At 40.9% G+C, this 21,755-nt stretch overlaps 1 protein-coding gene and 2 non-coding genes across 5 annotated transcripts; 1 reads left to right on the top strand and 2 right to left on the bottom strand.

Annotated features, from left to right (window-relative positions):
• Positions 1–99: 99 nt before the first annotated feature.
• On the top strand, positions 100–20,999 carry LOC131786822 (multiple epidermal growth factor-like domains protein 6). 3 transcript variants are annotated; one of them, XM_066172000.1, is made up of 29 exons: positions 100–830; positions 4,837–4,906; positions 5,097–5,172; positions 5,300–5,405; positions 6,217–6,309; positions 6,583–6,714; positions 7,684–7,812; positions 8,740–8,868; positions 8,942–9,076; positions 9,799–9,933; positions 11,608–11,736; positions 12,068–12,196; positions 12,325–12,453; positions 12,627–12,755; positions 12,920–13,048; positions 13,504–13,629; positions 13,700–13,879; positions 14,393–14,521; positions 14,866–14,961; positions 15,439–15,567; positions 16,039–16,167; positions 16,669–16,794; positions 17,168–17,296; positions 18,069–18,197; positions 18,312–18,440; positions 18,857–18,985; positions 19,757–19,882; positions 20,140–20,217; positions 20,568–20,999. In XM_066172000.1, the coding sequence occupies exons 1-28, from the start codon at positions 659–661 to the stop codon at positions 20,199–20,201; spliced, it is 3,441 nt and encodes a 1,146-aa protein (XP_066028097.1). In that variant the 5' UTR covers positions 100–658; the 3' UTR covers positions 20,202–20,217; positions 20,568–20,999. The 3 variants fall into 3 exon arrangements, with proteins under 3 accessions (XP_066028097.1, XP_066028096.1, XP_058959871.2); XM_066171999.1 differs by having other exon boundaries at positions 101–830; positions 20,140–20,231; XM_059103888.2 differs by having other exon boundaries at positions 101–830; positions 20,140–20,999.
• On the bottom strand, positions 10,433–10,552 carry Trnal-caa (transfer RNA leucine (anticodon CAA)). The gene is made up of 2 exons: positions 10,515–10,552; positions 10,433–10,478 (listed from the first exon to the last, which is right to left on the bottom strand). It is a non-coding gene; the product is annotated as a tRNA-Leu (tRNA).
• Positions 10,637–10,756, bottom strand: Trnal-caa (transfer RNA leucine (anticodon CAA)). The gene is made up of 2 exons: positions 10,719–10,756; positions 10,637–10,682 (listed from the first exon to the last, which is right to left on the bottom strand). It is a non-coding gene; the product is annotated as a tRNA-Leu (tRNA).
• Positions 21,000–21,755: the final 756 nt, after the last annotated feature.

Genomic DNA, 21,755 nt, shown 5'->3' with positions numbered 1-21,755 from the left:
CCTTGGGGGACCCATCCAGTTTGATCAGTATATGATCTAGAAACATCCGCCGCACCACCCCCCTCCCCCACTCACCTCGGCAGCGGGTAAATAAGCTGGGGTGAGAACATGGATACAGCTCTCTTGTGCTGTCGATGGATATTGCGTTTCGGTTCCCTTACGGAAGTCTGTCATGTGGAGAAAATATTTTCAGTGTCCGACAAATTGCATAAACCTGCGGGTAGTTCTTTCTTCATTACGCGGTGTTTGAAAACTTCAAAGACTTCAGTCAGTCAAAGTTTAAATCGTCAATTAGCGCCAGGGATGATCGTGATGCATTTGCAAGACACGTTTGCGGCAGGCTAAACCCGCTAGAAAAAAGAATTACTTTTAAAATACATCGATTTCCGTAAACCGAGGCTGTTTGGCGCAAATCGGTGCACTTCAAAGGGGTGTTGCAGTGTTTATGTTTTTTGTACACGAAGCTGACAATTGTCGGGTCTGTTTAGTTTAAAAGAGGGCTAAGGTTTCAGAAGTAAGTATTCATCTGATGAATCTATTTAGGGCATCTGTCGATTTCCGGCTTGCGTGTCTAGAGAAGACAGCTACAACACACTTGTCGGTTACATTCATTCGGTAACCACTTAGCCGTAAACTTTGGCACAAAACTGGTGGAAAGATGAATTCTCTTCGTAAGATCGTCATAAGGCTTGTGGTAATTCTTTACGTCTTGGTGGAATGTTTAGGATTCGACGGATCTTGTTGCCAGCATGGATGTATAAACACTCTAGGAGGAATTCGTTGTATCTGTAGAAGAGGATTCAGGCTTGTGAATCGCTGCCAATGCAGAGGTAAGCTGTATAATAAGTGATTTCGAAATTTCACTTCTTGTAGTATGTTTTAGAATAGGAAAGCGTTTGAAAAACTCCCACATTGCCAAGTATTATGAACACTAACATTGCTGACTTCGGAAAAACATTAAGAACAACCTATTTTGCGTGCTAAACTCTGTCAACAGAATATTTCTTTGACCCAATCATGAATGTCTACTCGTGTCTTAGTGTAGTGCGGACATCTTCCGTTTGTTCTCCTCGATGGCAACTTGAGACACTAAGTCGGTTTTCCTTGTTCTAATTGAGCATCGGATAAAAATAAAGACTCCTCGCTTCTTTAAATTCATTTTTTTAAGCACTTTGAAGGAACGGAAAACGTGATTGTTTTGATTAATTATTAGAAGCGCTGAACTGACATCTCAGTAAACCGCAAGCATAAAATAGCAGGGGGCTTAATTTCGCGCGCGATAAGTCAAATTGTCAGTAGATCATATTATTCTTGCGGCAATCGTTCTTGAAAGTTATAAAACCTTGATGATAACAAGACATGACAAGCTATGAATTGAGTATAGCTATATAAGTCGCGATAAGATTGTCTCCACAACGCCAATTTATCGTTCATATTATCAACTATTGATTGAAAAGAGGAGTTTTTCGACTGTGATCTCAAGCGAAGTCCATTTCCACAACTCGAGTCAATATTTCAAGAATCATCTGATACAATACAGGAATGTCTTTAACTGAAGCTATGTGGAATTGTAATAATTATTTCTACATGTTTGCCCTTTAGGCGTTTTAAGAAACATTAGACCTTTCATGAGGGATTTCTTCCCTGTTCTCTGTCAAACGATCTTTCTGCAGGTAGCGTTATCCCGTGATTATCTTTCTTAAGATAATTACCTTAAGGATTACGAGGCTCCTGAGGTTACAGCGTATAATCTCTTCGCAGCTGTAACTTATCTGACATAGAATTTCAGCTTGATATACTGAAGTCATGACTTGTATCAGCTGCACACGACCTGGTCTCTGGTCTCGCATGAGTAAAATCAAAATGGGCGGAAATAGGAGATTCACTGAAAATCAAAGCTAACTTGGTGCCAACCAATGAAACTTCGAGGCTTGCGCTGCTTCGAGGAAGGCTACTTACACTCTTTTTTTTTCCCTTAAAAAAAAAAGACTTCACCACTTGAAATTAGTCTTTTTCAGAGCTAGTATTTCTCTGCTTCGTGCAGTTACTTGCTCTTTGAAGTTTCTCTGTATACAGTTATGTTTCTAGGTGTTTGGTGTGACAGGATGCCAAAGAGGAAATTCTGTCGGCCATATGTGCGCGTACAAACTACTTCTGAATCAAATCAAACCATAAGTAGCTGACAGACGGTTCTGCTTTCGCTCGATGACAATTACTTGTCGGTTTATAAAATCAAATCCATGCCAGTCGTCACACCAAGTTTGCTCATTTGAGCGGAAGCTGGGTTTTGTTAAACGCAGTTGCTTGAAGTAAGGTCCTCCAAAACTCAAAACACGTGTTATATTGCCCCAAGCGTAGACGTTTGCAAACAGCTGTCGTGCTTCCATCATAGACTTGTACCCCATTTTTCGACTCCAAATTTGGTACAATAAAAATGAACGTTAATGAGAACTTAAACCCTTCGTGAAATTCAGCTTTTCAGTTTTCTAATGTTGAATTTTGTTCAGGGAAACCTGGATTGACTAAGCATGTTTTGTTGGTGCGAACAGGGCATTACATAACGGACATGGCTTCGATAAACAGCCTCGTTTGAACTGTTTACTTTCGAGTGACTAAGAAATCATTTAGAACTTTTTCTCATGTCATGTCTCCCATTTCAAGAGGGTTTACAGATTATTTTAAAACTCAGGCAGCTGACGAAGGTTAGTGTTGTTAAAACTCTTAGATAAATGTTCTGTTGTTTATAATACTTTGTTTTCGTTCATCATGGGTAAGCCTTCGTCGAGAGAAATACGATATGTTTAAGACAAACTCTGAGAAAACGTAATTATGTTGTGACTAATTGATGGTATCTATCAATTTATAATTTCTTTTCAAAGCAAGTCTCCATGGTCCGCCGTTGCGCTGTTGGAATGAAAAAACGGGGGCTGTTTCATTGATCCAAGAGTTAACACTTTCTCGTGACTGAGAAGAAAATAAATGTACTCGTCGATTAATTTTGATACTCTTTAGCCTTAAAGGATTAATTTCGACCTGACAAGTACGGCGACATAGGCCATCAGGACTCAAAGTTGTTACAGACCTTGACCAAACTAGATTAGAAATGAGACATAATTCATAATTCATTGCCTGAAAGGGGGGGGAGGTCGGAGGATTTTTTTTTTGAGGAGAGGGGGAGGGTGCAAAGTTTTAAGGAGAACAAAGGGGGGATCAGTCAACGGAGAATAAAGGAGGGACTACGTAAAATTGACGGCCAATTAACCAATTACAGGGGATTACAAAAACATTACATAGTCTTATGAGGGGGGAGGGCAAAGAAGTACTCTTTGCGACTTCTGATATAACCTCGATACAACCTTGGGGGCTGGGGTGAGTTCCATGATGCTCGCAGCAAAACGGATCCAACTAGATCACAATGATAATAGAAAGCTACGTGGAATCATTTCTTTAAGAACTTTTCTGCTCAGTATGAAAATCTTATTATGTAAACATTTGTCCCCTGACAGTCAGAAGTATCCTTCGCTCATGAAACTCAGTTCACTGTGATTGGCAGGTTCTGGAGAACATTATGTTTCAAACGTGAGCACTGAACACTGAACATGATTCATTGTTTTCGAAGCCCTTTGTTATTTGTGTTTCATAAATAACATTTTCTGATCTTCTTCAGTCCTGACAAGCTTTCTTGTTAAAGCGCAGAGTCTGTTATTTTATGTGCTACCCTATGTTATTGTTTCCATGAATCTACTTTACTTTGTTTGTTCATGACAAAGGTGTTATGCCTTGCGGTCATAACAAGTCTCTTGATTATTACTCATACTAATAGATTCTTAGAGTTGCCAATATTTATCAGTTGTTGTAGCCGAGATTCTCACGATCTCTCAGGATGACTGTCTAAAAAAACAAATTAATTCCATGCTGTCGAGTGTCTGTTCAGTAATGGATCACAGATGACGTTAAAATGTGGTAAGAACAAAAAAAATTGACACACGAGGCGCAGCCGAGTATGTTAGTGATGTTCTGTGGTCACCACATTTTGACGTCTTTTGTGATCTGTTACTTTGCAGATCCACAGCAACATGGAATCCATTTGTTTTATATGATAAAAAAGCAAAATATTGTCAATGGTGAAGTTATATATGCGTCTGTCCTCTAAGTAAGAACCGATCAAAACGCGCGCATAATTTAGCATATATTGTATGATTATAATATTATGAAGCTTATCCTGTGAAATGGTTTAGCTAAAACATGGATGTCTCTGAAAACGCTTTCGTCTTATCACAAACGTAGGAAAAGGAAAAACTCTGAGTTTCCATGATAAATTGATTTTCAGATCTTCGGATTCAGTACTTCTCCGCACAACCTCAGAGTTTCACGCACTCCAGTGTGACGAGTGACCGAGGGCACTAGAAGGTTAATGTGAGGTTTTGCGTTTTAAGATGGCGTGATGGCAGACCAATGTACAAACACGAAAGCACATTTTTAGTTTTTCAATGACGATAGGTCTCAATTAAAAACAACTGCGCAGGTATTGTTGCTCACGAATACCACAGAAGGGCTTTGCAAGGCAAACATTTTCTTTGTGGTCGCTTATTAAAAAAATTGCAACTCGTTACCCCTAATCAAACTCGTCCTAATATCTAGGGAAACTCGAGGTGGCACTTAATTGGACACCGAAGAGGACTAGGTTGGAAACTTGATGACGTGAAACCTGGAGGAAATTCGATTGGATGAGTTTGAAAATCTCAAACTTGTGAAAGAAAAGTAAACGTTACCTTACATGTTTGATGAATCCACGAGTTGTTCTCAATAATTTAGTCTTCTACTCATCTATTACAGATTTTAATGAGTGCACAGTGCGGAACGGAATGTGTCAACAACGCTGCATCAATGCTTTTGGATCCTACAGGTATCATAAGTCTGTCATTCTGAATAAAAAAAAAAAGCAGTGAGTATATATTCTGTCCTAGAAAGACCAAGTTTAACTACACAGCAAATGCATTGTGAGCGTTGTCATATTTTTGGACATTACCTCATTTACTCTTTTCGGCCTTAATTGGTCAGCCGAGTATATTAAAATTACTAAACTTATTTCGTAGGTGCGAATGTGCAAATGGTTACGTACGCGCGCTTGGGAATCCACGACGATGTGTAGACTTGGATGAGTGTAAGATGGTAAGGCACGTCAGAGGTTCCAATTTTATGCTGTGGTTTTATGCTAGAAACAGTCAGCAAGTTTAAACTCATTTCTCGCAACTCACGATGCTTGCTATTGGTGAATAATTGACACACTTTATTTCAGGGCATTTCTGGTTGTAGTCAAGGCTGTCAAAATACTGTCGGCTCTTTTCGATGTTTTTGTCGCCGAACAGGTTATGTTTTAGATTCAGATCAAAGATCTTGCAAAGGTGAGTTATGTCGGTGGTGTGTCTTACAATACAAAACGACTGTCAGATTGAAAGATCGATTAACTGATAGAATGAGTGATTGACATGTTAAGCTGACCGAAGGACTGACTGGCTGACAGACTGACCAATTAAGTGATTGACAGATTTACTGACTGACTGACTGGCTATTACACTGACCTATTAAGTGAATGACGGATTAACTGAATGACTGACTGATTGGATGACCTACTGACTGGCTGACTGGCCAACTTAGTGACAGACCGACTGACAGACTGACAATCTGACTGACTGACTGACTTGCTGGCAGACCGACTAATTAAGTGAAAAACAGATTTACAGACTGACTGATTGGCTGACTTACTGACTGTTTAACCTACCACCTGGCTGACCACAACTAAACTACTGGCTGATTAGCTGGCTCACTGGCTGATTGACAAGCCTACCGACAAACTGAATTTTCATGACTGACCGATTGACAAGCTCCAGTCAAACTGATTGACCGACTGACTCACTGACTGACTGACTCACTGACTTACCGATTGATTGACCAAACGACCAATTGACAAACTAACTGACTGACTGACTAACTGACTGACCGACTCACTAACTGACTGACTAACTGACTGACCGACTCACTAACTGACTGACTGATTACTAAATGACTGACTGGCGAATGAACAGTCGGTCTGAAGGACTGATCGCTTAACGGAAACTAACGATTGCCTTTACAGCCAGACCAGACACATATATAACAAAATTCACTTTTTAATGAAAGATTTTTTCTCAAATTAACCCTTTTTCCTCTCTGCAGTGTCACAAATTTTCACTGCGCTTCCAACTAAAAGTCCCGAAATCATTGAAGACACCAGCATTGCACACCGGAAAGACTTACAGGGAATCCAAGGTAAAGGCATGAAATCAAGAATCTTGTGCAGAACCTGATTCTGAAAAATCGATGAAACGCGGATTTAACTGTCTGAACGCATCAACCAAAACTTGAGCACAAGGATCTTAAAGACACCAGCAGATTACTGAAAGGAAAGGACAACTATATCTGGTGTGCTTTAGCATCAACAAATAAAGTGAAGCTGTTCCAGTAAAAACAACACTTAGATTTTGGTTCGTGTACGCCATAGTCTAAGTTTCCAATCATCTCTTCTTTGTTTTTCTCTTTCAGCCTGTCCTCCGGGGTACATCGGTCCTGGCTGTCGTATGACATGTGACGACTGTCAAAATGGTGCGCGGTGTGACATTAGAATTGGACAATGTCTTTGCTCCCCGGGTTGGACTGGAATTTTATGCAATGATTGTGAGTATGAAATTATAGAAACTTGAACGCAGCAGCCTGATGTCTACTGCGCTGTAATCGGGTTCAAGTAGCCTGGCTTCGATCTCTAACCGGCATAATTTTCTTGTGTTGTCGAACAAGACATTTTTCTCCCATGTTACCTTTCTTCGCCCAATGGTATGAACGGGTTCTGGTCAATTATCAAGGCGACCTAACGAAAAGCTGAAGGATGAAATGTGATAAACCAGCACTAAATTCAAGGGAATAACAATACTTTTAGTCACTTCCTGTCAAAGAAATCGGAATAAGCTTTAAAATTACCGGTCGTCTGGATACTATGAAACACTTGAAGATTCCCAGTTGAATTTTAAACGAGTATGATGCCATCAAATGCTGGCATTCTAAGAGGATTAAATACTATTTCCTATAAAGAAAATTTGGTCGTAGTTTCTGCTGTCTATTGGTGAGATAAGCATCGTATGAAAGGAGAATCATTTCTGAAAAGTCAAAATGAAACGGACACATGTAGCTTGAGTATAATATATTTCTTCATAGGCCTTGGGTATTGTGCGGGAACTTCCCTCTTTGGGTTGCACGCTAAAACAAGGAAGTAGCTTTAAGTTAGGAGTTAAACTGAAACAACAAGTACCATTAAGCTTGCGAACTGCCCCTCATTATTAGCAGGTGCGTTTCACCCACGCAGAAGTATAAGGTCTGCGAGAGGCCTGTAATGATCCTAACACATTATTAGTGCCGGTCCCAGGTAAACCTCTCCCCGACTCGTCTCAAATTCTCCTGCCGGTGGAAAAGCGCGCGCCCTGTAACGTTAAAGATGAGGGCCTGTTCGTTGGCTAAGCACTATTTGGAAATATTTCATCCTCCACACCATTTGTAGGTGGTATTCTTCTTCTCATGAGAGAACGTGAAGGCAATTCAGCTTTGCGCATTAAACTTTACTTACAATTTTTTATCATTATCTCCTTGTGATAGCATGTCCGGGGGAAAGATTTGGAAAGGACTGTAAATTTAAATGCTTGTGTAAAAATGATGCGCAGTGCAATAAAGTGACTGGTGCATGTTCTTGTCGACCAGGATTCCTGGGAGACCTGTGTGATGAAAGTAAGTTTCACGTGACCGCTTAGCGGGAAACTGTTTTACTATGTCTGTAGATATCATGTTGAGTATTTAGTTAAAGTGTTGCTGATGATGACTTTATGAATGCATGGTCAGAGCTAAGATAAAATTCTCGAATTTGATCGGTTTTTTAAGCAGCCAGATTTGAGCACAAGTAGGACACGCCAGTCGTGCTTGTGAATAAACATTGTGATAGGACAGTATACATGCTATGCAGTTGGACAGTAAGCGTCATTTGCGCGCCATGATATGTTAGCTATCGAGTTTATATTCTCGTGGAAAAAAGAGACAAGAAGCTACTAAGGACTCAAGGTAAAATTAAACTGTATACATGCTATGCAGTTGGACAGTAAGCGTCATTTGCGCGCCATGATATGTTAGCTATCGAGTTTATATTCTCGTGGAAAAAAGAGACAAGAAGCTACTAAGGACTCAAGGTAAAATTAAACTGTATACATGCTATGCAGTTGGACAGTAAGCGTCATTTGCGCGCCATGATATGTTAGCTATCGAGTTTATATTCTCGTGGAAAAAAGAGACAAGAAGCTACTAAGGACTCAAGGTAAAATTAAACTGTATGAAGCGCGGGAAAACGCGAAGGACCAAGTCGTGATTTGCTTTAGTTTTAAGGAAGTAGCGAGAGCTTTCAACTGTACAACACAGTAAAGCAAAACCGAAGCAATTACGGGTTGATTTTGATACTTAATTGAAAACTGCTCCATGTATTAGTTGTATTACTTTTGCTTGGAGTTCACACCCTCCACAGAAATCAAAAATTTCCTTTGGCTCACATTAAGTTTGTCTCATTGCAAATCTTACCGTTTTTCCTTATTGGTTTCGTGTTTTCAGTCTCCTCTTTCATTGATAGTAATGAAGTGAAATATCTAACGTTCTCTAAACATTTCACGCTAGCTTGTCCTACCGGTTTCTATGGAGAAGGATGTAAGCAGAAGTGCACATGTGTTCACATGGAACCTTGCCATCCGGTAACTGGCACGTGTCAGTGTGACCCAGGATTCTTTGGGGCCCACTGCTCTAAAGGTAGATGTCACTCAATAGAGTGTTGAAAGTGATTTTTGCCCGCTGGTTTTACTGTAATAATCTTCCCTAACAGGGTGCCCCTCAGGGTCCTTTGGAGCAGCGTGCAGAGAAAAATGCAAGTGCCTGGCTGATCATACAGAAAGGTGCGACCCTAAGGATGGAACATGTGACTGTAAGCCTGGTTATCTAGGCAAACGCTGCTCAAACAGTAAGTTTTCGTTTAGTAACTTGTTACAAAGAGGGGTTAAACTGCGGGTATTCTCTCGATTTTTTTGGTGAAAAGAAAAACTTCAGGCGAAAGAGGACCCATGGATGACTCCTAAAGAATAGCGGTGACTTTATGCTCTGCCTGCTGGGTTCCAGATCTATTTCTTTGACGCTTCACCCCTGCAGTAGCTTTCTCCGCCCAAGCGTAAAAATTGACAGATTCAGCTGAAGTTTTTAAATTCTTGTTGCCGACCAATTCAGATCATGAAATGATTCACTTAGCAGGTTGTAATTGTTCAGTTTTATCCTACTCCAGTGCACCAGGTTTTGTGTGCCAAGTTATAGAATTGTAACCTTCCAAAGGTAGATGTATCTTCCTACAAAGTTAAATAAATGGCAAGAAGGAAGTAAACACATTCGCCTTATCCAGTTAGTACAGGCTGACTGTCCCAGAAGAGACAGGCTGGAGAGAGATTTCGGATGATTTGCTCAGGAAGAGTAATACTCTTAATAGTGTTGCACACCACGGAAACCTGGTTAATTACTTGCGGGGATGCAATTTTTCGTTTTTCTTATTCCATTCATTTTTATCATTACATTACATTTACTGAAAATATATCAAATACCAACTAACAGGCTCGCCATTTAAAGTTCTTTAATCTATCATTTGGAAAGCATTATTTTTCTCATGTTTTTCTTTTAAATCGTAATGAACTCTGATAGAATGCCCTGATGGAACTTATGGCAAATACTGCCTAAGAAGATGCAACTGCCCTGAAGCTGTGCGTTGCGATCACGTGCACGGCAAGTGTGATGTCACGTGTCCAGCGGGCCTGACTGGACCAAATTGTCAGAAAGGTAAAGGAAGACTTCTTCCGTAAAATTACTGGTGGATGCTGTATGTAAAGTACGCAATGAGTTGTTGTCGCGCTCTCCACAGACTATTTAGTTCCACGGGTGCGCGATGGATATGAGTTGGTGAACAGTAAACGAAGCGCGTAGTGCCTAGTTGGCTATTACCAATCTCGTATCCAACAAGTACGAATGGAATAATTTTTCATAAATTTTTTATTAAATCCTAAACTTTTGGATAGTTGGAGCCTTTTTGCAGCTACGACCAGTTGGCGTAATACATTTCCATATAAAGTGACACGGAATATGAGCTGACCACCGGAGTTAAGTGAACAATCAAAACACTAAATACTCTGGAGTTGAAAATTTGATCATGCCTATTATTTTATATCTTGATAACTAAATGCAGTGAAAGATATTTAACCATCAAAAGCTTTTAAGACATCTTTTAGGTACAAGGTTTCACCGCACTGTAATTACTGAATAAAAAATAAAAATGACATTGTGTCAGGAGTGGGATTCGAACCCACGCCTCCATTGGGAGACCAGAATACTTTGCTACCATCTTAATGGTAAAGGACTTTCTCCTTGAGTCTGGCGCCTTAGACCGCTCGGCCATCCTGACAACGTAATGTAGTACATAAAAAAATTCAATAAAGATTCAAATCTACATTGAAATCTTACTGAATAAAAAATAAAAATGACATTGTGTCAGGAGTGGGATTCGAACCCACGCCTCCATTTGGAGACCAGAATACTTTGCTACCATCTTAATGGTAAAGAGCTTTCTCCTTGAGTCTGGCGCCTTCGACCGCTCGGCCATCCTGACAACGTGATGTAGTATGTAAAAAAATTCAGTAAACATTCAAATCTACATTGTTAAAGTAAGCATCGACATTCGAAGAAGGAACAAAAAAGCTGCATGGTAGCATTCTTTATGGTCATGGAATCCCTATAGAATTAGCAATATCAACTTAGGCAAATATGGAGGAGTCCACTGGACCCAAAAATTACAAAATCTAACGCTACCGTTTTTGTGCACAAATGTTTAAGGTGTGCAATTTATCCAGAGGTCAACGTAGGCTAACATAAGGTGCTAATTGAAAACGCGTGTGAAAAATTTGCTAGGTGTTCTCGGAATTGCCAATCCTTATTTTGATACCTGAAGGGATTCATTGTTATCGTCATCGACATTTGCTGAAATTTCATGTATCTTGAAGCGTTGTGTAGAGGAATGTTCTATGGTTTACTTTGCCCTCATTATTAGCCCTTCAGCAGAAGCGTTTCTTCGTCCGGGAAAAGATATGAGGCCCTACGCTACGCCCACTAGCAAGAGATTTACTAGGAGTTTAGCACGACTAGACCCTCAACAAACCCCCCTTTTCCCCCTCCCTCCCTTCAACTCGTCTGAAAATGAGGGACTGCTCGCAAAATATCATGCATATCGACCTACTAATGGTATAAGACGAAGTCATTTCGAAATGTTCGTGATTGTCGCGTAGTTCATATAGGTAGAGCACGTATCAATCTGTTGTTGTTGTGCTCCGTAAGCTATCAGTAAAGCTGTGAGTTGCTGACTACAAGAAACTAACACATGCTGCTTGTACGACGACAGCTGAAATGACAAACTGTTGGAAAATATAGTTTTTATTCCCTCGTTCTCCTCTTTTCCTCATGTAGTATGCGCCCAAGGTACTTTTGGTCATGGATGCAGTCAGCGATGTCAGTGCAGTGGTGGTGTGACATGTGACCCCGTGACTGGTTCCTGCATTTGTCCCATGGGAAAAATGGGATCCAGGTGTGACGAAGGTGAAGAAAAGCCTGTCATTTCTCTCCGTAGAGGTCTTGGAGTGTTACTGTCATTTACAAATAGTGATCATGAAAATTTTCTAAAAAAAAGGTCCTAATCTGTCTCAGGAACTCATCAGAGTTGTAAGCTTTCCCTGTTATATTAATCATCTATTTCAGTAGAATATTGCCGAAAAAAATTGGATCAATGTCAGTTTCTGAGCAACTTCTCTAATTCAACATTAACCCTAGCTCGTCCTCTGTTAACTGTTATTGGGTTGGGGGAGGGGTAAGCGTGCAGTTATTCAGATACTGACATTGTGAGCGATTATGCTGTTTCTTTCCCTAATAGTATGCCCCGAGGGCCGGTTCGGTTTTAACTGTGACCAAGTTTGCGACTGCGCAGAAGGAATCAAGTGTGACGCCATGTCAGGAGCGTGCGTATGTGCTGACGGAAGAACCGGCAGGCGTTGCGACCGATGTAAGTACGGTTTTACATCGACTGCTTTAGTCCAACGCTACTTACACCGTGTGTTTGATAATTTTACTTTGGGAAGTTCTCGCTTTGTATCTGTGAATAACTTTCCTAATAGTTTCTGCGTTTTCTAGTCTGTCCAGCGGGAACATATGGACGCAAGTGTCTCAACAAATGCCAATGCGCTGGTAGATCCCGTTGTGATCCAGTCAGCGGTGAATGTATCTGCCCTGCGGGAAGGACTGGAACTAGGTGTGAGAAGGGTAAGTAAACTTCTGAGGATTTTCTAGGGCCACTTTAAAACATCCGTGTCTTGCAAGCTAACTGAGCATAAAATTTTGCTTGCCATCATGAAATATTTTTATAGTTAACGGGTCTTTAAGTGTTTTCTAAGATCTGCGTAAACTTCATGCGCTCTTGCGATTTTGTTCTGCAGCCTGTGAGCAAGGAACGTTTGGAAAAAAGTGTAGAAGTCGCTGTAACTGTGACCCTGGCTCTCGTTGCCATCCGGTCAGCGGGAGGTGTATTTGTCCGAAAGGGAAGACTGGGAACAAATGTGACACAGGTACAAACTGATATTTCATATGATTCATATTGTTTCCATGTGAGGTCACGTCTGCCATTTTGGTTGCGCAAATCTTCTCGTTTGTTTTAATGAACGTGGTCGGTTATCACAAGTAGAAGCTGCAGGCTCAACTTTATTCCTTAACAAAAGTGCTTTGATTTTAGTTTGTCCAAAAGGTTCATATGGTAACAGGTGTGCTCAACGGTGTCGCTGTCTTGAGGATGCACGATGTGATCCAGTGGAAGGGACCTGTAAATGTCCTGCGGGAAGGACTGGGAAATACTGCAAAGAGAGTACGTCTACTTGTTCAGTGCTGAGGCAAATCTAAAAATTGTCATGTACGCCATAATTAAAAGCAATCCAAAAATCAAACCCAATTTTGGATTGCCACGTCCTGAGGAAAGTCATTACGTTGTGATTATCATTAAGTGTTGAAAGTGATCTAGGATCTTGCTGGTGTTTTTATTCACACGATCTGTAAGTAGTCCCGAAAACTTGCACCACCTTAAAAATGAAGCAATTGCGCCTTGTTCCCTCATGTTTGCCCCCCCAACTCCCCTCGAGGAGCTTGGTTTTTTTCTTCTTTGAGTCATAATATTTCTCTAGCGACAGCTTCCTTTCTTCTGACAGCCGATGTAATTCTTTTGTTTTGGTTTTGTTTACATTCAGTTTTAATTCGTTTCGAGCATGCTTATAAACAAACAACCGCAACCACAATTAACAGCCAGGATTCTCTTTATCTCTGTAGTGTGCCCTCAAGACACCTTCGGAACCGATTGTAGTCAGCGGTGCGATTGTGTCAACAGCTCATGTGCTCCTGATACTGGAGAATGTCGGTGTCCGGCTGGAACAACGGGACCGAGATGCAATGAAGGTTAGCTCCATGATGTTATTATCATTGGAAAAGGATCTCATTAATGGTTGTCTATTCATTATTTTCGTAGCTTGCCCTCAAGGTTACTTTGGACAGAATTGCAGTCAGTCATGTGGTTGTCATGGAAACTCGTCATGCGATCCTGTGACTGGCAGGTGTCATTGTAGATGCGAGCACAACGCAACCTGTGATAACGTAACAGGATCTTGTGTCTGCGCACCTGGTTGGATCGGCGAGACATGTGAGAAAAGTAAACACTTTATCCAGACTACCTCAATAATACCACTTACGGTGCCTCACTGAATTCAATCGAGAATGCTTTTGCGCTATGTTGGTTTACCTGAGAAAAATTTTAAGGCTTTCTCGCTATAAACACTCGTCGTTCGCAGACCGTACATCTGAATGAAGTAGTTTAAGCAAAAGTGAGGATTAAATTGTTTTCAGGGGGAACGGAGTGGGGATCAGTCGTCGCTAATAGAGTACAAAATGGGAAATAGAGAATATTGATTGCCAATAACCTGCCATTGACGAGAGATTATAAGAATATTGCAGAGACTTGTTGAGGGATAAGATAAATTTAATCGAGACTTAACCAAAACCTTCGACCCCACCCCACCCCTTAACCCTAACCCAAACCCAAGGGGACCCCCAGGCGATTATAAATAAAACAAATTAGAAGCAATGAGAAAACAAAACAAGCATTTTAATGTTTTTAAAATCAAATGGCTTGAAAATGAGTTTTTCCCTTTTTTTCAATAAACAGGATGTCCTGAAGGATTTTATGGAGTGAACTGTAGCAATTCATGTTCTTGTCCTGTAAAAGCCTCATGTGATCATGTGACCGGAAGTTGTATTTGTCAGGCTGGCCGGTTTGGAAAGGAATGCGATAAAGGTAAGAATCAGAGCATATGGGGGAGTGGGTAAGGATACGTCTGAGCCCCACTCTTCAACAAAGGCACGAGATATCTTTGCACACCATTTTTTATTCTTGCACACTGACTGAACTTTTGCTGCAAACTGTTGTACTTAGGTGGCGAAAATGCATTTTTTTTGTAGTAGAGATACAGTAGCATCGATATGTGCTGAGTGGTCCTCGGCGAAACTTTTTGAAATCGATCCCGAACTAAATCAAAATTGAACGATAGGTCACATTATTAAAACCTTCGGTGTACATGTCCAGTCGTTCGTAAGAAAATTTCTCTCCTTACTTTTGGTTAACATTTCTTTCCTTTAAAGGTTGTCAGAAGGGTTTCTTCGGCGAAAATTGCAATAGAAGATGTAATTGCACCGGATATGAAAGGTGCGACGCTGTGACAGGCGAATGTAAACGAGGTGGGTATGAAATAAAATTACTTGAGCTCGGCTGACGTGATTATTGGTGCTCTCGACCTCAGATTAAAAGGGTCTGGGCTCGACCCCTGCTGATCGTCATGCTGTGTTCTTTGGCAAGATCCTTTCCTCTCACGGTGCATATTCCCACTACTCTAAATCAAGAGGGGGGGGAGGAAGGGGGCTGATCATAAATGGGTACAGGCACATTTCTGGGGAACCCATATGAAACGCTGAGGGTTACCTTAGGGGCAATCTTCGGTGTGCTGACATCACTTCCAGTGGGGGAGGAGGGAGTTGCAATACTCCTAATCACTCTACACGATTGAAATTGAGTCAGGCTCCAGGTGGAGAAGCCACATACCACGCAGCCGACTTTACCTCAGCCCCCTGACCTGCATTAAGCGTTAATGTACGAAGGGTTTTTGAAACTCTTTAAAAGTACTCCTGAAGAATTTTCTTGGAAAATTTCCCAAACAGTTTGTCCTTCTGGTAGACACGGTGCTGACTGCTCGCTTAGATGCAGCTGCCCTCCTTCAGTGATGTGTGATCCATACACAGCAGAATGTTTATGTGAACCTGGAAGTCACGGAAAAACATGCCGAAAGTGTACGTATGGTGCATGATATTAATTAAGAGTGCAAAAAATTTGGTAACCAAGCGTAGAAACAGCACCGGTCTCCTGCATGTTGTTGTGGTTTACGTAAAAATTACCAGCACCATATAATGACCTATTCACAACATTTACACTACAAACAAACCGCACAGAACGACTGAAGGATCGACGCTGATAATCACGACCGACTTACATTACTTGAGTCTTACAACCAAAAACGTCATAACTAAACTGATCAATCAGTCTACAAGAGCCGGACCTCCGCTCAGGCTATCGAAACGTTAGTCACTGCTACCAACAATATTCCACCTCAGGACTACCCTCAGCCGGAAGATTAGACTTCACAGTCAATTTCATTTCACTATATTACAGTATTACCTAAATGATGCCCTATTTTAGCTAACTCCTAACAATAACGCCAATAGCAACTGCTACATGGAGATAAGATTTTGTTATAATATTAGCCTGTCGCAGGGGTACATATGGCCGCAACTGCAAGTTTAACTGCACTTGCTCAGAGAATTCCGAGTGCGACCCTCAGACTGGGAAGTGCCGATGTGACGCAGGCTGGATAGGAAGTCAGTGTGAACACGGTAAAGTTTAAGCAAAATGTCTTAAAAATTCTCATATGAGTTCCATTTCTAACGCTGAAGGACTCTAGGAACGAGGACGAGAAAAGAGAATTGACTCTTCCCATTTTCCCGTACACGCACCTCTCGCGCGCTTCCCTCGTTAATTTTTGAAACAGTAGAGAGACGAGTGGGATCGATTCAAGGTTCAAAGGTGAAAAGCAAGGTGCATATCTACCGCTTGAATTGGAAAATACTTACAATTAACAGCGTGTGATGCTTCCCTGACTACTTGTATAAGATTTAAGATCATTCCCTCTACAAGAACAACGAGAGCAAGATTAGAATATAAAAACAAATGGGACAAAGTACCAATGATGTTTCTGCAGTTTTCCGGAACTGAGTTGTTTTTCCACTCAACCTGATGCTTTCAGTAACATTGTTTAGTCATACATTTAGTTGTCCTTAATGATAGGTGATCTTTTGCATCCATGATAACTGTTTTTCTTTATTTTCTTTCATAAGTTTGTCCATCGGGAACGTTCGGCCCTGGTTGCCGGCAGAAATGTTCTTGCTACAACGGTGTCTGTGATCACGTGAACGGGAAATGCCATTGTCATCCGGGATACCAAGGAGTGAATTGCGAGAAAGGTATGGGAAAATTAATTATTTGTCGAATATCGTCAGTAAGACTATTGGACTTCACATCAGAAAATGGTAGCCTCTTGAAAATGCTTTTTATTTGATTGGAAGTTGAAAGCAGTCTGGGATAGCGTTGCTTATGCTTAGCTTCGTTCTATAATTGATCTAAAAAGCTGACACCGCTCTCAACCAATCAGATGTAAAACCTAAATTAGTCGTCACTTGGTCACTCGCGTTTTCCCGCTCTTCACGCTGATCACGTATTTCAATTATCATCGGCTACATCGGCAATTTATCTTCATTCTGACTGGCTGATGTGACGTGATGTGTTACGACATCCGATTAAAAAGCTCAGACTTATCAGGTATGTGTTTTTTTACAGTGTGCCGCCGTGGTTTCTTTGGACAAGATTGTCAGTTTGAGTGTACGTGCCAGAATGATGCCATCTGTGACAACATAAATGGTAAATGTCATTGTGGATTGGGATGGACTGGGACCAACTGCGAAAAAGGTTAGAAATGCTAGTATTTTTAAGTCATCTTTTCAGAGACTGGCTTGCTGAATTGAGCTTAAAACACATTCTGAAAAACTGGTCATTTTGTTGGTTCTTAATAAACCCGTAAATACTAATATGCAATATGTCGCTGGATCCCAACCTCCATCGCAGGGATTTTCTCTGTTCCTCTCGAGAATGTTGGAAACTGTACGATACGTTAATTATTCTCAATTTGATTGACATTGATAAGTGATTTCGTTTATCTATACATAACCAAACAAACATGTGTGCGGCACGTGTTTTATCACCCCATATATGGCACTGTTCCACGTGTTTACAACGGGACGTTGAGAGTGTGTTTCTTTGGAATAAGCCGAGAGTTGTGAGTGGGAGTTAACCGAAGCGTTTTAGTAAAATCGTGAAAACAACTGAATAAATCGTGAGCTAATAAGGAAGCGTGGTACAGCTTTTTCACGTTTTCGACAAAAAAAGAACCCCGGGAACGAAGGTTAACGTAATGTGCTAAAGAAGTATAATGTAACAAATCTACGATAAAACAGTGTGTAGTGACTGACAATTTGGAAAGAACGTTACCCTCTTTTCTTGGCACGGTGTTTGTTGTCTCAAACATCCGGCCAAGCTTTAGAATGGGCATTTTTTTTTATACCTTTCGTAAATGCAACGTTATTGAGCTTTCAACTTGTCGCCCAACACTGTTGCAAGACCCTTTAACTCAATTAATGGTATATCATACTACGAGCCCTGCTTCTTGATTGTGTCTTCACAGAATGCTCTTCTAGGAATTATGGTCTGAACTGTGAACAAAGATGTAAGTGTAGAAACAGAGGAGGATGTGATAAGATCACTGGCTGTTGTCTTTGCCCTCCAGGGTGGTATGGGGACAGATGTCAATATCGTGAGTGGAAACTTTTACGTTATTGAGCTTCAATTTTCCATTTATTGTTTGAGTAGTTTTAACTATCGTATTTGTTGTTGTCTTTGCATTTTTCAATTTTTTAATTCACATTAGGTTGCCCTCCTGACCGATATGGCGCATACTGTACTAAACACTGCACCTGTATGAATGGTGGGTCATGTGATCCAAGAACGGGACAGTGCTTCTGTGCTCCGGGGTGGTCTGGGAGAGACTGCACCAAACGTATGTATTTTCCCCACCCCCACCCCCTTTGCAACTTGTCCTTGGTGGATCAAAATTTGTCTTCTCAGTCTTAGGTGCGATTTTCATCGGAGGGACGATAGCGACCTGTGATATCATCGGTTTTTTTCTACATCGCTGGTTGGTAAACTCATGCCACCCTCTCGATCGATCAGATGTAAAATTAAAACCAACCGTTTGTTGGTCACTCACGTTTTCCCGCGCTCCAGATCGTTTGCTCGTTTTCGTTCTGATTTCTCATTGGCTCCTTAGGTATTTACATCTTTTCTTACTTGTCGTTGCGAATGTATTTTGGCTGAGCTTTATCGACCAAAAATTGCAATCGAAACTCACAACGTAACGCGGATAACCCGATTTCAATCTGTTTTCCATCTCCGTCTTGTTTACGTTTCTGACAGGATGTCCTATGGGGCGATATGGCTTTGAATGTTTGCTCCTTTGCTCATGCGCTAACTCATCTTTTTGTGATGCTGCTACTGGACAGTGCAAGTGTCCGAGCGGGCGGACTGGTAGCGATTGTGATCAGGGTAGGTTCTTTGGTATGTCATAACTGAATTGCAATTCCTTCTACGGCTGCGCATCAACTATCATCATTATCTCCTCGCCATTTACACCCTAACATGAGTTTGTATATGGGGTGATATTCAGTGTAAGGAGAAATTAGATGGTAGGGGTCAAAGTGTTATTTGCTGTCAGCTCTATTTAAATATTTGGGAGTTTATTGTCGTTAGATTTTGTGTAGGGAAGTAACCTTTTTTTCCTTCTATACTCAGATACGTATATAAATTGTTTCCACTGCTGAAGTTGTGCTGTGTGAAAACATTTTTCGCCTTTCCTAAGCTAATTTTGTTTGTTTTAGATGCTAAAATCACTCTAGTTTCAATGTAGTTATTCTGTAATTTATGTTTGTCTGTCAGTCTTCCAACCTGTCTATCTGGTAGTCTATCTGTCTATTAGCTTGTTCTACGACACTGTTTTTTTAAGAAGCACTTTTGTTGTCTGATTTAAATAATTGAAAATGCCATATAAGTTCAGAAATTTTGTTTTTGATCGACTAATAATCCCCCAATTGACATTTTTCTTTATTCTTTTAACTTGTCTGTTTAATATCGTACTATATTGTGAGAGAAAGTCTGTCTTGGTCACTCGTGGGAGTTACAGGGTTTTAAGTCACACTAAACCGATCCGTTTGGGTCAAAACCAAATCGCAATCCAAGGTTAATAAAAAAAATTGTCATCGCTTTCATATTACGAGATTGTTACGTGGAGCCGTCATCGACAACTTAAATTGAATTCAGTTTGTAGAGGGAAGTATGGTCCCGGTTGTTTATTGGGCTGCTCCTGTGGCCAGGGAGGCCTGTGTGATCCGCTGACCGGAAAATGCAAGTGCCGTCCTGGATGGACTGGACCCGAGTGCAGACAAGGTATTTTCGACCAGTTCTCTCTGGCTCATGCAGTTTATTCAAAGACATAAAAATGATTTTAGTCACTGCATCATTGACGATAACCTGTGACTTCTCATAAATGGCTGATAGCTAACACTGCCTGCCTTCGCTGATTAAATTCAAGGCTTGTTAGTTAATTTCCCGAGATTCAGCAAACTAAAAGGAGGAGATTTTATCATTCCACGACATTTTGTCTCGCTCTTTCTGACAAAGTTTCCTCATTATTCTTTTCGCAGAAACTCCCATAGAAAAGGCACCTTTCAGCGACGATCACTTGTTTACAATCAACCTGCTTTGAGTCACAAGAACAATGTGTGAGAAAAACTAGGTACTTTCACACAAACAAGCGACTGAAGAGACCATTACATATGAGCATTACATATGAGTGACGAATGCACTTAAACGCGACAACGCTTACGATATTTACAATCGTACTGTACTTTTTTGCTTGCTGACACACTGCTGTATAGTATCGAGAATATCCAGAGTGGCGAAACTAAGAAAGATGCTAAAATCACCATGGGTTTTTATTGGCCGCAGACCACTGGCAACTTTTCAGTACTTTGACAAATTGTTCTGGAGATGATGCCTGCTGACACCTATACATCATTTATTTATTTTCCCTGTGGTTAGCGTTATAGTTGTCACCTTATCTTTTCGACAGAGGTTTGACGATCCTTGGTCTTCACTGTAGACTTCAAGTAGTCCCAGCTTACGCAGTCAAGCGGGGAAATGAGCCTGGCATGAAAAATCACGGGTATTATTTTCGCTCAGCGGTTATGCGCACTGTTGTCCTCTATCGCTTACTGAGCGAAGACAAAGCTTAGAATGAGTACGCCCTTGTAGATACTCGCTTCAGCATGTGCGTTTCTTTGCCTGCGGGAACTTATAAGGCCTTGGGCACGCGAGCTGGCAAGACGTCTGCGTGGGATCTAGCACTAGTGCCGGTAAACCTCTCCCAAACTCGTCTAAAATCTTCCAACGGGCGGAGAAATGTGCGTCACGCTGTGCTACTGATGAGGACCTACTCGCAAGCTATCAAGGAGGAACTTCTTGTAATCAAATTATTTTAGAACCTCTTTATTTCAATAATCTTCAAGTATGTTCATCTTATCATTTTACCAATAACCGGATATATATTAGATGTTTGTGAAGGTGTTTCTGAAGGTAATTTCCATTTACTCTTTTTACAATCAGCCTAGCATTTCACGCTTTCATGTGTAAGTAATATTTTTTAAGAAATGAATGAATGTTGCTTTTGAAAAATTAACGAGTGAATTTCTCACGATGCTTTCATGAAACGATCCTCCAGTAAAAATTAGCTCAATTTTCAATGAAGATCACATAGCATTTCCTGTTCTTAATTTGTACAATACAAGCGGTACGTCCTTTCGGCGAAGTCCGTCTTGCGAGTCGAAACAAAAAAAATCAGCGATTAAATAAATTGATGTTAGCGCGCCGCGCAGAACTCGGAGAGTGCTACTTTTAGTGCAGCTCACTCTCAAAGTTCCGCGCGGCGTACCAACATCATTTCTCTATCTGGACTGATTATTTTTGACACGCGCGAAGGACTTTACCGAAAAGGAGACTGCTACTAATCTTCCTAGTTTGTTACTAATCGTCCCATGTCAATCAAATGTAAGGATCCTGCAAGATCGAGATCAACATTTATGTCTCTGTTCAAAGCGCAAACAACCACATATCACCTTGTTCTTTCCGCTCGGATTTTATGACCCGCGTGTGACGTGGTCCGTAACTTAGAGTACAGACCTCGAACTCGGTTAGTAAGAGGTTTATAAATTTTGGCGTCAAAAGTCGATCATATGTCATTGCATCATAATCATGAAAAAAA

This window comes from Pocillopora verrucosa, chromosome 9, assembly GCF_036669915.1.
Source record: "Pocillopora verrucosa isolate sample1 chromosome 9, ASM3666991v2, whole genome shotgun sequence".
Classification (NCBI taxonomy): Eukaryota; Metazoa; Cnidaria; class Anthozoa; order Scleractinia; family Pocilloporidae; genus Pocillopora; species Pocillopora verrucosa.
This window is presented reverse-complemented; position numbering and strand designations above follow the sequence as displayed.

Coding starts and splice junctions, on each gene's coding strand:
- LOC131786822 (XM_066172000.1), top strand. CDS start 659: ATGAATTCTCTTCGTAAGATCGTCATAAGGCTTGTGGTAATTCTTTAC. Junction 9,934..11,607: donor TGGACCAAATTGTCAGAAAG/GTAAAGGAAGAC, acceptor TTCCTCATGTAG/TATGCGCCCAAGGTACTTTT. Junction 18,441..18,856: donor TGGGAGAGACTGCACCAAAC/GTATGTATTTTC, acceptor CGTTTCTGACAG/GATGTCCTATGGGGCGATAT.